Raw genomic sequence first — 15681 nt, 5'->3', positions numbered from 1 at the left:
GATATTTAAGTTTGTGACATCAAGTTAAATCCTAATCAACAGGAATATTTAGCCGCCAGCAGCAGAGAACTGAAGCTAGCTAGCCAGTGATATTGTTAGCCTAACATGAAGTTAGCTATTTAGCCAGTGCTACAGCAAGCTAGCTAATTAGCCTATTAGACAGATAATACATTTATCCTGCTAGTTTGCTGTTATGCTAGCAAGTTAGCTCTTTAGCTCGTGCTACAGCAAGTTAATATAGCATAACGTGATTAGCCTGACATTAAATCAGCTTGTTAGCCTTTTACACTGATAACACATGTGTACTGCTAATTTCTTATGTTACAGTATTAGATGATGGTGAATAAAACTGATCAGTAATCTAGCATTAGCAGGACTGGAGCTTTTATAATCATTGATGTCTACATAAAATATTACAGCATCTCTGAGTCATAAAATGTTCACAAAGTCTCAGTAACTTAAAGAACAAAGTGTAAAAACTCAGTGAAAGTTGATCAGACAGCAGCAAAGTTCTCCAGCAGCGACCCACAGACTCATTAAAGCTCATTAAATACAAAACTGGTCTCATCTGAAAACTTTATTACTGTTTTAGACACAATTCCACGTTTAAATGCACAATATAATCATTTATTGTTGTTCCAATGAGGATTATTGGGATATTATCACAGTAACATCAGTACTACATAATACATCAGATCAGTGTATCACAGAAATAAAATCAGAGGAGAATGAAGGTGTTTCAATGTTTGATCAGTTTGACTTCAGCTTTTAACAACAGTCACTGAACTGCAGAGAAACATTCATTCATCTTTTATAATGACACTACAGAAAATAAAGATTAATCTCAAACATCAAAATTCATCAGAATTTATGTCAAAAATTCATGCAAACAGTTAAAACTCATCCATTATGATTTAACATGTGACAAATATTGAAAACAAGTCTGAAAACAAAGCTGTAGTTTATAATGTGTGATGTGAAACTCAACTTCCAAGCATTTAATTTGATATTTTCTTTCTTATTTCAACAGTAAACAAAAATCATGTTCTGACTGAAGTCTTGCTGCTTCCTGTTTAGTCGTTTCTTTATCATTTGCTTTGTTAAAGGTTAAACATACATTTATGGAGATTAAAGGAAACATAAAATAGGCAGTTATTTCTGACACAGCAGCCCATTGTGCCTCCTGTTTTTATAATTCTAAACCTTTCTAAAATAAACAAGTCAAGCACTAAAAATAGCTCCACCATCACCTGCAGTTTTAACCAAACGTGACAGAAAATACACAGAAAATCCTGAATGTTAAACTACTACATTTTCCCTTAATATCATCTAATCATTGATGCATTTACATCAAATATAGTTTTAAACTACATCAGTGAACATCCTGCCTCTGTACATCTTTGTCAGCTCTGTTTTCCAAATCAGATTCTCTTTTCTTTCTCTCTGGAAACCTGAGAGTCCAGGTTCACCGAGGTTCTCACATGTTCTCATTGTTTCATCTTCTCCATCATGCAGCTCGTTTTCTTTGTCAGAAAATCTGAAACACTGCTGACCTGAAGGTCGACTGACTCTCTACTTTTGTTGTTGCTGCTGGTTAGAAACTTCTTGTAGCTTCAACAGAGGTTTGGTTTATGCACTGCTTTCTGTGTTTGCAGCTTGTTTTATGTCACTACACACACATTGATTACTAAAACAATAATACCTGGATTAGTTCACCAGAAAACCCAATATAATCTCTGTTTAAAGCAGAACACACTGACTCTAGTCTGTTTACCAATGAGAGCACAGAAGGAAACCATAAAATAATATCTACCTTAAAGTGATTTCACACATTTAACACTTCCCCAAACTTCAAAACACAAAACACATCCCTCTGCCCTCATATATATTGTCTTCTTTTCTAAAATTGTCTCGTAGAATGACTTGTTGAGACTTTTTTTGGGACTTTACTTTTCAGTAAATCTTCCAGTATTTCTCTTTGCATGATTTTGTTGTGCAACTGGCTGAAGTCTAACAACAGATTTGTGTTGGATAAATTGAATAGTTCTGTTTGACTCCAGCTGCATGTTTCTGGAGCCTGAATGTGGCCAAAAAACAGCAGAATCTGGTTCAGTCTTTTCATTGACTGTCACTCAGTGATACCAGAGTTATGAATCACCTCATAAAATGCTGCACCATCCTGTGTTTTCAGTCTCTTCTTTCAAAATCTCTTCCATGAAGTTACTAAATTCTTCTTCTTGCCTCTGCTGCAGGTTTTCCTTTTTGCTCTCATTGCTCTCTTTCTTCATTTCTTGTTCGTGTTTCTTCAGTAAATTCTTGATTTTTTTAAAGTTTTGACTCTTTTTGGCCACACGTTTCATCAAGTCAGTCATTTGTTTCACATACTCCTCCTTCTGAGCTGCTAATTCCTTTTTGTGTTTCTCTTTGAACTCATTAAACTCCTCAGCTTGCTTTCTAGCTTTGTCTTTGTAGCTCTTCTCCATTTCCACAAGGTTTTTCTCATGATTTTCCTGTAATTCTTTCTGTTTCCTCTCCTCCTCTTCTCTCCTGATTTGATCTTCTTCTTTTCTTTTCTTTTCATATTCATCTTGTTTCTGCTTGAACTTCTCCTCAAGTTCTTCTATTCTTCTTTTCTCCTCCTGTTGTCTCTCTTCATCTTCTTGTTTCTGTTTCTTCCACCACTCTCTTCGTTCTTCCTCCCAGGCTTCTTGTTTCTTTCTCATCTCATCTCTGGTCTCTTCCAGTTTTCTGTCAATGTTTTCCTTTTCTTCTTTGTCTGACTGAATTTGTTTGGCCAATAATTCACGTTCCTTTTTTAGATTCTGTCTGTATTCTTCTTCCTCTGCTTCTCTTTTCCGTTTCTCTTCTCCTCTAATTTCTTGTTCTTTCTTTCTCAGCTCACGCTCCTTGTTGACGATTTTCTCATGATTTTCCTGTAATTCTTTATGTTTTCTCTCCTCCTCTTCTCTCCTGATTTGATCTTCTTCTCTTCTCTTCTTTTCATATCCATCTTGTTTCTGCTTGAACTCCTCTTGAAGTTCTTCTATTTTTCTTTTCTCCTCCTGTTGTCTTTCTTCATCTTCTTGTTTCTGTTTCTTCCACCACTCTCTTCGTTCTTCCTCCCAGGCTTCTTGTTTCTTTCTCATCTCATCTCTGGTCTCTTCCAGTTTTCTGTCAAGGTTTTTCTTTTCTTCTTGGTTTGATTGAATTTGTTTGTCCAACTTTTCAAGTTCCATTTTTCTAATCTGTCTGTTTTTTTCTTCCTCTGCTTCCCTTTTACGTTTCTCTTCTCCTCTAATTTCTTGTTCTTTCTTTCTCAGCTCACGCTCCTTGTTGACGATTTTCTCATGATTTTCCTGTAATTCTTTCTGTTTCCTCTCCTCCTCTTCTCTCCTGATTTGATCTTCTTCTTTTCTTTTCTTTTCATTTTCATCTTGTTTCTGCTTGAACTCCTCTTGAAGTTCTTCTATTTTTCTTTTCTCCTCCTGTCGTTTCTCTTCATCTTCTTGTTTCTGTTTCTTCCACCACTCTCTTCGTTCTTCCTCCCAGGCTTCTTGTTTCTTTCTCATCTCATCTCTGGTCTCTTCCAGTTTTCTGTCAATGTTTTCCTTTTCTTCTTGGTTTGATTGAATTTGTTTGTCCAACAGTTCCATTTCCATTTTTAGATTCCGTCTGTTATTTTCTTCCTCTGCTTCTCTTTTCCTTTTCTCTTCCTCTCTGATTTCTTCTTCTTTCTTTCTCAGCTCACGATCCTTGTTGATGTTTTCCTCCATTTCATCAAGTAGTTTTTGTCTCAGTTTCCGTTCCTTTTCAATTTTTGTTCTCTCTTCTTCTATTCTTGTTTTTATTTCTTCTTTTTCTTTCTCGTGTTTTCTTTCCAGCTCGTCCATATTTCTCTTCATCTCTTCTTCCTTCTCCTTCAGGATTTTCTTCATTTCTTTCCGTATCGCTGCTTCAGCTTCTTGCAGCATCTCGTTGGTGAAGCAGCTTCCTCCATTTTCCTTCACCATGGTGTCGATCTTTGTTATCAGCTCACTGACTTGTGTTCGGTTTTGTTTATCATAGTTATCAAACACGTGGTATCTTCCTCCACAGTCAGAGATCAGCTTCTTGAAGGAATCGTCACATTGCTTTTCAATGAAGTCTTCAATGGACTGATTCTGATGCATCAATTTGTCTCCTCCAGTTAAAAGAATGATGGTGAATTTTTCTGAATTCTTTCCAAAGATTTTCTTGATGAGTTTTAGTGTCTCCTTCTCCTCTGGTGTGAATCTGCCAATGTGTACCACCAGCAGGAAGACATGTGGTCCTGGAGACAGAAGACTGATGCATTTCACCATCTCTTCATGTACTTCATCATTAGACAAAGTTGTGTCAAACAGTCCAGGAGTGTCGACCACGACAACAGGACGTCCGTCCACTTCACCCACTGACTTCTGACAACGTTTGGTGATTGAAGTTTGACTGAGTAGAGCCTCAAACTCCTTTCTTCCCAGAATGGTGTTTCCTGAAGAACTCTTTCCACTGCCAGTCTTCCCAATCAGCACAATCCTGAGACTCTCTGAACTCTGCTGCTCTTCATCAGCTGTGAAACCAAACACAGTTATTTAAAGTATGAACTTTGTGTCGAAGAGGGTTTAGGAGAATCAGCTACTACAGAAAATAAAAACTATGAAATACTTACAGGAGACCACATGAGGGTTTTTCAGTTTCTTGATTTCAGCCTCTAGCTGTAGGATCTTTTCCATTTGGCCATGAGCAAACATTCCTGTTGTGTAGCTGTGAGGTTTCTGATCTGACAGTCTCATCTTGTCCACTTGATCCAGCAGCTCTGGGATCTGCTGCTTGTCCTTCATACTGACAACAACAGATCTTCCTCCACAGCTCTGACAGAGCTCCTGGATGTCTCTGTTCTGTCTGATAAAGTCAACAACAGGTGGAGCTGTAGGATCTAACTCCACAGAGAACAGAATCAAGGTGAAGTCTGTGACTTTAGAGCTGAATGTGTTCTGGATGGTCTCTAACTCTCCCTTGTCTTCATCAGTGAGGGCACCCACAGGTAGGACCAGGATGAAGGCATGGATGCCCTCAGGATCACAGAGGGAGATACACCTGAATGATTCCTCCATCACTGCCTCCTGAGGTTTTCCATACAAGGCAGGCAGCTCCAGCAGGGAAACCCGACGTCCACACACCTCTCCCTGGGTTTTAACACACTCTGATGAGTCTTCAGGTCCACCAAACTTTCTTTGTCCCAGAATAGCGTTGACTGCTGAAGTCTTCTCAGCTCCTCTTCTACCACACAGGACGAGGTTTAAAACAGACTTTGGTCTTCTTGTCTCTTCAGTACAAGTGAGGAAGGTGTCTTTGTTTTCTTGCACAATGTTCTCAATCTTCTCCGTTAACAGTCCATGATCCTTATTATTCAAGGAGAATTGTCTTTGTCCACATTTTTCAAGAAGCCAATTTACAGATGAACCTGTTTTCTCCTCATGCGTTATGATGACCATGGAGTGTTTGAAGGCGTCTTCACCAAACAGACTCAGGATGAACTTCAGTTTTTCTTTGTCCTTTTCCTTAAATTCAGACGGCTTCACTAACAGCAGTAGAACATTTGGTCCAGGGAAGATCAGACTGATGCATCTTCTCACCTCTTCTCTCACTTTCTGCTCAGGAAAACTGAAGAGATCTGGTGTCTTCACAACTGTTACATGTTTTCCTCTCCACTCTCCACAGATGGGCACACAACGCTGGTTTGATTTCTGTACATCAAAACCTCGATCTCTGATGATGAAGTTACCAAGTTTTGTTTTCTTGTCTTCACTTTTTCCCAGCAGCACAATCCTGAACTCCGACGCTGCAACAAAACAAAGAGGAAAATATTTAATAATGGTGGCATGTGAGTGGGAGATTTTAGACATGGATGTTTTACTAGAGTTAAACAAGATCATTCCAAAAATTACTGCACCACTGCAGGTTATTTTTCAGTCTTATTTCTGTGTGAGACTGTCTGAGGCTCATGATGGTGTAGCACAGCAATACACAAATGATACAGGAGCTAACTGAAATGGGTTTTTGCTGTTACAACTTCAGCTCGGGGCTGCACAGTGGACTACATTGGTTAGCACTTTTGCCTTGCAGCAAGAAGATCCCCGGTTCAAATCCCGGCCTGGGATCTTTCTGCATGGAGTTTGCATGTTCTCCATGTGCATGCGTGGGTTTTCTCCGGGTACTCCGGCTTCCTCCCACAGTCCAAAAATATGCTGAGGTTAATTGGTTACTCTAAATTGTCCGTAGGTGTGAATGTGAGTGTGATTGTGTGTCTGTATATGTAGCCCTGTGACAGACTGGTGACCTGTCCAGGGTGTCCCCTGCCTTCACCTGAGTCAGCTGGGATAGACTCCAGCACCCCCCATGACCCTCGTGAGGATAAAGCAGTGTAGAGAGAATGGATGGATGGAAGTTCAGCTAGTGATGTCATGAACTTCGTCACACCAAATGTTGTAAAACAAAATGTGCCATTTTAACTGTAATTTTGTCAACAATTCACAGAAACAGTATAAAAAGTATTAATTTACATGTTGACATTAAAAGAAACAGGCCAGAAATAAAGAGTCTACATCAAAATCTGTATTTTTCCAATATATTATCTTTCAATGTGTGATGGTAAAATTATGTAATTTTATTTTAAATCAGCAAAAACAATCCGTATTTTACAGATTAGCCATTATTGTGACAGATTTGACAGTTTTTGATCATTACAGTGTCCACTGTTTTTAATGTGCTTTTCTGCCAGCCTTGTTCATAGATTTTCACAGTTTAACTGATTATTTTTCTGCAGTTCAGAACTTTAATTTGTAGTTTTCAGTTTACCTCTTTGTAGTGTCTTTAAACTTACGTGAACAATTTCAATATATTATAGAGTGGATGAGTTCAGTAACTTAGTTAAAAGTGATTTAAAAGTTAAAAAGTCAGCAAGCTATTCTCAGTTGGGTTGAAAACAGCATCAGAGTGAGTGCTCTATTGGTCTGTTTTTGAATATTTTTCATTTTCTTGCTAGTTACGTCCCTCATATCGAGCACAGACCGAATGCCTGGTGTTGCTCATGTTTGACTTGTTTCTTTCTTGGAGATCATTTGTCTGTCAGTAAAATACAGAAGCACTAAACACACACATTTCTTAGAGAATGTCACGTTAGACGTTTTCTGTTGTTATGCTTTGTTTAACAGTCAAACTTTGTCTTTATGTGTTGGTAGAAACTTTACACTCAGTTGCAGCACATGTGTAATACTTATGTCATGAAACAGGTGGTTTGAACCCAAGCAGCAGTCAGGTGGATTAATAAGGAGGTTTAATAATTGAAAATGCTACAAACTGAAAACGAGACTAAAGTGGCAAACGGAAACTATACTAAACGGCAGGGCAACAAACAGATACTCAAACAAGGGGAAACTAATAACTAGAGTGAAAACAAACTAAAGTCCATACCAACAGCTGAATTCAAAAGGGGGTAAATCCACAAGGGGAGCGAAGCGAAGAAGTCCAAAAATAGACAAATCCAGAGAAGGGTAAACTGTAATGATGGCAAAATCGGAACAGTGTTTTGGTACGCACTGAAACCCCGGTGGAACTTGTGATTCGAAACGCTGTTCTGAGGTCTGTATCAGAAGGACGATGTCACGTGACTGTTCCATGTCGCGTTCCATGGAACGCCAACTGGTTTGAAACATCACGGTTGTTTTTGTTTCGGTAAAACGGAAGTGAATACGTGATGATCAAAGTGAACACGCGATGATCCTGTTATCTTTTTCCTAGAATTGAATAGTAAATAAAATACTACCATTACACAATATGAAAATGCCTATTATATGCAAAATATATCCAAGTTACATATATACTTTATATATAAAATAATCATTTCTTGTGCCCTCGCATGATTGGTTGTAAAACATTTAAAAGCAGTTGCAATCTGCAATTTTTTGCGAAGTCTTGCCTCTCTGAGTGTCTTGTACTGAGTGTGCTTTTGGATTGAGAACTTAAAATGGATGGTGGTGGAAAGCATCCCAGGTCAGCTGTCTGGGAACACTTCGACCTTCCTGAAGCAAAAAAAGTGAAATGTTTGCATTGCATGCAACAGCTTGCATTTTGCAGTAATATCACAACTATGTGGAGACACCTGCGAACAAAACATCCGGACGTCTGCACGTCGAGCGCTACACAACCAAGTGCTGAATCAAACCGAGGCCAGCATGGTGTTTGTGGTAATGTATTCATGTCATTTTTGTACACCTATAAATTTATTGGTAGAGAGTGGAGTGAGAAGCTGTATTGATGCTACAGTGGGGAATTATACTGTCACGACAGCTCCAGTGTGCAGATAACGTGCCAGAAACAGAGGACCACACAAAGAGAGCTCCATAAACACCCGAAAGAATAGCGCAAATAACACATAGTGCAAAGAAATTGAAATACAAAATGGACAGCAATACAATAGTAAAAACTTACAAATGGTCAAAAATGAAACTTGAAAAAAATCATAAAGATTATTTATTCACATTTGTCGTAACAAGAAATACAATCACTAAAAGAGATCATATTGTTCTACAGTTACATATAGTTACACAGATGTACAATATAATACATGAAGTTGCATGGCAGCATTCCTTCTAACTCAGTCTTTTTCTTGTTCTTTGACAGGGAGGCAAAAAGAATTAGATGAGGCCCTAGTTGACCTTATTGTGAAAGACTCACAACCTTTTTCAATTGTGGAAGATGAGGGTTTCAGGAACTTTGTTAAAAAAAACTTGACCCCAACTACATCCTTCCATCCAGGAACACACTGAAAACAATGCTGAAGTCCAGATATACTGAGACCAAAGACAAAGCGATGGCTCAGTTGAAAAAGGTCAAAACTGTCAGCTTGACCTCAGATATGTGGACATCAATAAACATGGATGCTTACCTAGCAGTTACATGCCACTTTATTGATGAGAATGGAAAGCTTTCCACCACTGTACTTAGGGTTACTAATTTTCCTGAGACTCACACAGCTGAACACCTGAAGGAGGCAAAGAGCACTCTTTTACGTTCATTGGGGATCGAGAAGAACATTACATGCTTAGTCACTGATAATGCTGCCAATATGATAGCTTGTGCACAACGTTTGCAGGTACGTCATGTGCCTTGTTTAAGCAAATAGTTACTCTGGATGGCATCACGTTGGCCTCCAGTACTACTGTGAGGAATCTTGGAGTTATTTTTGACCAGGACATGTCCTTTAACTCGCACATAAAGCAAGTCTGTAGGACTTCCTTTTTTCACCTGCGTAATATTGTAAAAATCAGGAACATCCTGTCTCAGAGTGATGCAGAAAAATTAGTTCATGCTTTTGTTACTTCCAGGCTTGACTATTGCAATTCCTTATTATCGGGTTGTCCAAATAGCTCTCTCAAACATCTACAGTTGATCCAAAACGCTGCTGCGAGAGTACTGACAGGAGTTAGCAAAAGAGATCATATTTCCCCTATACTTGCTTCTCTTCACTGGCTTCCTGTTAAATCCAGATTAGAATTTAAAATCCTTCTGACATATAAAGCTCTTAATAACCAATCTCTATCATATCTTAAAGATCTGTTAGTACCATATTATCCTAGTAGAACTCTTCGCTCTCAAACTGCAGGCTTACTTGTTGTTCCTAGAATTTTTAAAAGTAGAATGGGAGGCAGAGCCTTCAGTTATCAGCTCCTCTCCTGTGGAACCTGCTCCCAGTTTGGGTTCGGGAGGCAGACACCCTCTCTATTTTTAAGACCAGGCTTAAAACGTTCCTTTTTGACAAATCTTATAGTTGGGGCTGACTGGGTGACCCACAGGGGTTCGGCTTGTGTCTTCATTTACACAGCTGACTCCCTCTTGGACGTCCCTTCGTTCTGCCTCTAGTCATGCTGCTATAGGCCTATAGGCTGCTGGGGGACTTCTCTTGACGCACTGAGCCCTTCTCTATCTACCTTTACATTTAATATGTATACCATTATTGCAGTACGTTCACTCTGTTTCCCCCTGTGCTATTTCTCCGAGTGTCCCTGGTCCCAGAGCTGGATGCTTCAGATCTGTGGTTGATGTTCCACCAGCTGGTCCAGTCTCCATCATGTCCACTGTGGGATGCTGCTGCTGACCTTCCTCCAGCCCTCTGCTTCCAACTCCCCTTTTTCCACCAGTCAACTCTGCATCACCTTCACTATACTGTTATGCTAATTTACATACTGTTTGAATTTTACTGCTAGTTATATATGGAGTATGTTTAATGTCAGAGCCGTACATCATCAGAGTAAACTATGAGTCAGTTTTCAATGTTAGCTTATACTTTGTCTGTGTCACATATCCTGTCATGCATGTATCCAAATGTGTGTTGTGTTTTCCTTGCTTTCCCACCCCTCCCTCTTCTCCCATCCCTCCCCCTTGCCCTCCTCTGTCCTTCTCAACCCCCCCGGCCAGCAGGCAGATGGGTCCCCCCTATATAGAGCCGGGTTCTGCTCGAGGTTTCTTCCCTGTTAAAAGGGTGTTTTCCTTGCCACTGTCGCCTTTGGGCTTGCTCTGGGGGTCAGGCATATGGGTTCTGTAAAGCGTCTTGAGACGATTTGACTGTAATTGACGCTATATAAATAAAATTGAATTGAATTTAATTGTTTTGCTCATACATTGAATTTGATGGTGAAACAAGCCATAGAGCAAACTCCTGCACTGCATGCTCTGCGTCTTCAATCTAGGCAGATAGTGGGCCTCTTCCGATCTAGTGCCAGTGCTAAGTAGAAGCTTTCGAACATCCAGCTGCGAATGGGAAAACCAATGATGAAACTAATACAGGAAATAGAGACAAGATGGAACATCACTTATGCAATGTTTGAGCGTCTGCTGGAGCAGCGTGAAGCAGTGGCAGCAGCCTTGGCCTGCTTGAACACAAGCTTGACTCCCTTAAACAGTGCTGACAATGACGCATTGAGTGCCTTCAGCTTCTTGCTGTATTTAATGAAGCAACTGTGGAGCTCTCCTCTGAAAAGAGTGTCAGCCTCAAAAATCATTCCTTTAGTGAGACAAATACATTGCAAAATTGTTGAACAACGTGGGAGATTAAGTTGCCCAACTGCCCTTCAGTTGAGCAATAACCTTCATAAGAACTTGAGAGAGCAATGTGGAGTGGAGGTTGTGAGGGTCCTAGCTGTCTCAGCTGTCTTAGATCCTCGGTTCAAAGTTCTTGCATTCGGATGTCCAAAGAATGCAGACCAGGCCATGAAGGCTTTGACAGTGGAATGCTGTGCTGTCATTCGAGCAGCTTCTCATGAACAAGCAAGTGCTTGTGTGCCGTCCACATCAGCAACAGGACCACAACCCAGTGAGCACAAGGAGGAGAGCCTGTGAGATGGATTTGACAGCATGGTGGGGGAGACTTCTCAAAGACAGAGTGCCACTGCTGATGTTACTGTTGAGGTAGGCCACCCCCCCCCCCCCCCCCAGACACACACTATGCGAACAGTGGCTGAATATGGTAATTGTTTTTCATTCATATTTATTGTTATATAACTGATACAGTATCTTACTCTCCAGGTTCAGCGCTGTCTCTCAGCCCCATACCTGCCGAGAAGAGATGACCCTTTGGATTTCTGGAACTGACATGCAGCTGTATTGCCTCATCTTTTTGAGCTGGCCAAGACATATCTCTCCATTCCTGCCACATCAGTCCCATGCAAGGGCGTCAGTTTGTTTTTAAAAGTGGGGGGGATGGAGACTGGCAAAAGTGACTTTTGAGAAGTGCTTGGGATGATGACTGTAATTGATGTTGCTTTTGGTATGCTACTATAAAATGCATAAGAGTTATTTCATGTTTTAAGTAATTGTCATGTATTGAATAAAACCCGCTTGAGAGCTGTGCCGACACTTTTACATGAATTACAAACCCCTAACAATGTTGAACTTCATGTTGAACTCAGCATGTCAAATAGACCACCTACATCTCAACAGGATTTACAGCTCAGGGACAGCACATAAACCAACCAACCTGTTTCACGAAGCAGGTTCAAGAAACTCTGAGTTTCTTCCGCAGCTCTGAGTTGATCTACTCTGAGATAGAAAACTCTGAGTTTTCAGTTTCACAACGGCTGATTTCAGTTGGTTTAATTAACTCAGAGTAGTTTGACCCGGAGTCAAGCGCGTGCACCGCAACTCTGAAAAGACAGCATCAATGGAACCCCGATTCGACGAGTCACCATGGAAACAGGGAAGTGAAAGGCTGCGTTTTTGAAGTGGAAGTTTTTAACGCGCTCATATGGCGAGTTTGAACACGTTTTTAAAAAGAAGTGCAACACCGCTGCAGCTGCAAAAGAGAGAGAGAGAGACGGCGTGGAGAACAGCCCGGATCAGTGCGTAAGTTTAAATGTTGTCCTTTTTAATCGTAATAATATTACAGGGAATAACTGTCTGAATGGTAGAATATTAAGTTATTTCATTTAGGGGAAATCTCGCAGGGGAGAAGCGCACGGGGCAGCAGCTTAAGATGAAATATAAAAACGTTCAAACAGGTCAGACCTCGGCATTATCTCATGGAGGTACTTCATGTTGATCATGTTTTACATTGTAAAGTAGCCTAAATACTAAGTGGCTGTTTGACTGTGCAGTTGTTTTATCCACACATAGCCTAAATGTCTGCATCCATATCATGTCCTGTTAAATAATTGAGCCTATTTAAACTAACACAGACTTCTGCTCAGCCAACAGAAAGAAAGCAGATGCCTATAAAACGGGTGGAATAAAAGGTCATGGATGCATATATCTATATATCTATCTATCTATATATATATACACATGATTATTTAGTTCTCTTTTGTGTCTTTTTTTTGTCTTTTGGCACCTTCACACCACGACAGACCTTGTAATTTTAAGTAGGCAATATACTCCAAAGATTTCTCCAAATGGTAGTTTAAGTTTACTGAAACATGTCACTGATCTAGGATGAAGAGAATGAAACTGTGTCTGCTGCCTTTACAGAGGGGGATCCAGAAAGGCATACAGAGCTATGTTACTGATAGTTCTCTTCTCATTCACATTTTGGGTGGAATATAGAGTGTGACATTTAGCCTACACTGAAGTATTGCACATTCTCATCCTTTTTAACAGAGCATGGCTGGACAGCAGCAGGATGGTTCCTCAGCTTCCACTGCACAGACTGACACAGTGAGATGGATGTTCAGGAAACACCAGAGCTTCATTCTGTGGAATTCAAGTGCAACTGTATAATTTAATGTCCTCTATGTATTCCCAGTTATCAGTAAAACAGATTTACAAACTGCATTTGTTGAGAAAAATCCAAAAAAACAGATTAGGAGGGCAGATCTGGAAATTGAAATACTGGAGCACAAGTTAGAGGTGGTGATGGTCACAGGTGAATTTTGTTAACTACTGGAACATGAACTGAACTATCTGTTTTATTTGTAGGAAATAAAGAAGAGCAAATGAAATGTGTATCATGTCTTTATTTGCTGTGGTGGTGATGATGGAGACTTAAACTCTAAAGTGATTATTGCATACGGTGTCTCTGACTGCTCTGCTGTCCTGGATAGCTGCAGGTGGATGGGCTCATCATCTGGGTCTTCAGTTTGTAGGGCAGGGTGTTGCTCTCCTCTAATAGTGGTAATATTATGAAGAACAACACATGCCACAGTAATATCACAGGCCCTCTCAGGGGTCACCCTGAGGAGACGTAGGCTCTGGAAACGGGCTTTCAGCAGGCCTATGGTCATCTCCACCCGGGCTCTGGTCCTGCAGTGAGTCCGGTTGAAGTTCTGTTGGGGGCCTGGTTCAGGGTCAGGGTATGAGGTCATCAGCCTGGGTTGGCATGGTAACCCCTGTCACCCAGCAGAAGGCCATCAAACTCTCCTGTAATGTATAGTGGATACATCAGAGTATATTAAAGGAGAGAGACAAGAGAATTCTATTGTGAAAATCTTTAGGCTGCTGACCACGCTGCAGTCTGTTGCTCAGGTTAGACTCTCCATAAATCCTGGAGTCATGAACAGACCCAGACCACGTGGCCTCCACATTAGAAATGATGTATGCAGCATCACATATGATCTGGACAGTGCAGAGAATGACAGATGTTGAACTATGATGCAGTCTTTAACATTTAGAAACAGTAGTCAGTCTACCTGTAGCCTACCTGCACATTTATGCTGTGAATGGACTTCCTGTTCATGATGTGAGGGAGCTGTGATGGGGATGTGTGTGCATCTATGCAGCCAATCACACTGGGAAATCCTAAAAGAAATTAAAATGACTAATCCCAGTCTGAGGCTGCAGCACAATGTCATTAACAGAATATGATCTAAAATGAATTTAACAGATCTCTACATCATTCACCTGTAATCCTGTGGAACTCCTCTTGATGTTCTGACAGGTTTATGTCCACAATGATGAGTAAAAGTCATTTCAGAGCCAGGAAAACTTTTCTGACTGTCCTGCATACAGTTGTCTTACTGTAGTGCTCTGCATCTCCGACATCATATAAAAACTTCCATTTGCAAAGAACCGCAGCGCAACACACAATATCTGCTGGATGTGAGAGCATGACTGGTTGGTAATGTAAATGTAAGGACGGATTAGGTTGTTTATGTAGATTATGGATTTAAAACGATTACGAAACGGTACCGCTCAAACCGATAATTGTCCGGAAATGCGAGAACATTTATGCGCGGTCTGATAACAATCCACCGACGAATATTTAATTATCTGTGCAGTAATGCTGCTCCTTTATCCACTGGATCGTTAATAAAAGCTGTTCTACGCCAAAACTCGCTCGCTTACTGACTGAATGAATGAGGAAATGAAACGGCGTGTGTGGCTGAAAGAGGGCGGAGACGGAGAGAAACTGGAGGTTTTCTCAGATAAACCTGCTGGTGACCAGGTTAGAGTCATAGTCTGTTACTGCGGTAACTGACCGAGAGTTTAAGTTACCCCTCTTTGTGAAACAGGCTAGAGTTACCCCTCTGTCTCAGGGTTAAGTTACCTCGCTTCGTGAAACGGAAAACTCTGAGTTTCCCTCATTTCAGGGTTAAGAAACTCAGAGTTTTCAGTGAACCTGCTTCGTGAAACAGGCCCCAGGTGACTGAGAATGAAGAGGTGAGGTCTACACAAACAAAGAAAATCAGAGTTCGTGAGGTTATCCTGTAGGTTACAGATTACTAGTTACAACGTAAGTGTAATATGTACTTACTTAGAATATGGGATGCCAGATGAACTTCAGCACGTTTGGAACCACATTTTGAAGCTGTTCCGCCTTATCTTAGCAATACCTCAGTCGGGATGGAGCAGAGCTGACGTTAAGTATCACTAATAGTTATCGTCCCTGGGATAGCACCAGGTGGTGCTACTGAAACTAAAGAAGCTACTCTTTGTATAAAGATGAATCTGGAATAATGCACATTTTCCTGACAGTGCATTTTACTCATGGCAAATTGTACCATTATTAAATTTGGTATAATAGTGTGTTCAGTGTAGTTATTCAAAGACATCCACTCGTCAAAACAAAACCACCACCCCCCCTTGCATATATTTATTAAATATGATAATCACTGGGTTAAACAAGCAAACAAGTTTTCAAACTCACCACAGCCATTGTCAGATGGAAATGCACACCCT

At 40.5% G+C, this 15681-nt stretch overlaps 2 protein-coding genes and 1 long non-coding RNA gene across 3 annotated transcripts; all 3 read right to left on the bottom strand.

Annotated features, from left to right (window-relative positions):
- Nucleotides 1-423: 423 nt before the first annotated feature.
- LOC110968813 (golgin subfamily A member 6-like protein 22) lies at nucleotides 424-4598 on the bottom strand (the record flags this gene model as incomplete). The annotated part of the gene is made up of 1 exon (XM_022218789.2): nucleotides 424-4598. A coding segment is annotated over one exon (2439 nt), but the record flags the coding sequence as incomplete, so codon positions are not given.
- LOC127534887 (GTPase IMAP family member 8-like) lies at nucleotides 4509-6680 on the bottom strand. Its single transcript, XM_051951254.1, has one exon. It carries the CDS (start codon nucleotides 5949-5951, stop codon nucleotides 4647-4649), a length of 1305 nt encoding a protein of 434 aa, XP_051807214.1. The 5' UTR covers nucleotides 5952-6680; the 3' UTR covers nucleotides 4509-4646.
- Nucleotides 6681-13502: 6822 nt separating this feature from the next.
- On the bottom strand, nucleotides 13503-15473 carry LOC127534890 (uncharacterized). Its single transcript, XR_007943441.1, has 2 exons — nucleotides 14007-15473; nucleotides 13503-13923 (listed from the first exon to the last, which is right to left on the bottom strand). It is a non-coding gene; the product is annotated as an uncharacterized LOC127534890 (long non-coding RNA).
- Nucleotides 15474-15681: the final 208 nt, after the last annotated feature.

This window comes from Acanthochromis polyacanthus, chromosome 7 (genome assembly GCF_021347895.1).
Source record: "Acanthochromis polyacanthus isolate Apoly-LR-REF ecotype Palm Island chromosome 7, KAUST_Apoly_ChrSc, whole genome shotgun sequence".
NCBI classification, from domain to species: domain Eukaryota; kingdom Metazoa; phylum Chordata; class Actinopteri; family Pomacentridae; genus Acanthochromis; species Acanthochromis polyacanthus.
The sequence above is the reverse complement of the archived record's forward strand: the minus strand, read 5'-3'. Positions and strand labels throughout refer to the sequence as shown.

Coding starts and splice junctions, on each gene's coding strand:
- LOC127534887 (XM_051951254.1), bottom strand. CDS start 5,951: ATGATCTTGTTTAACTCTAGTAAAACATCCATGTCTAAAATCTCCCAC.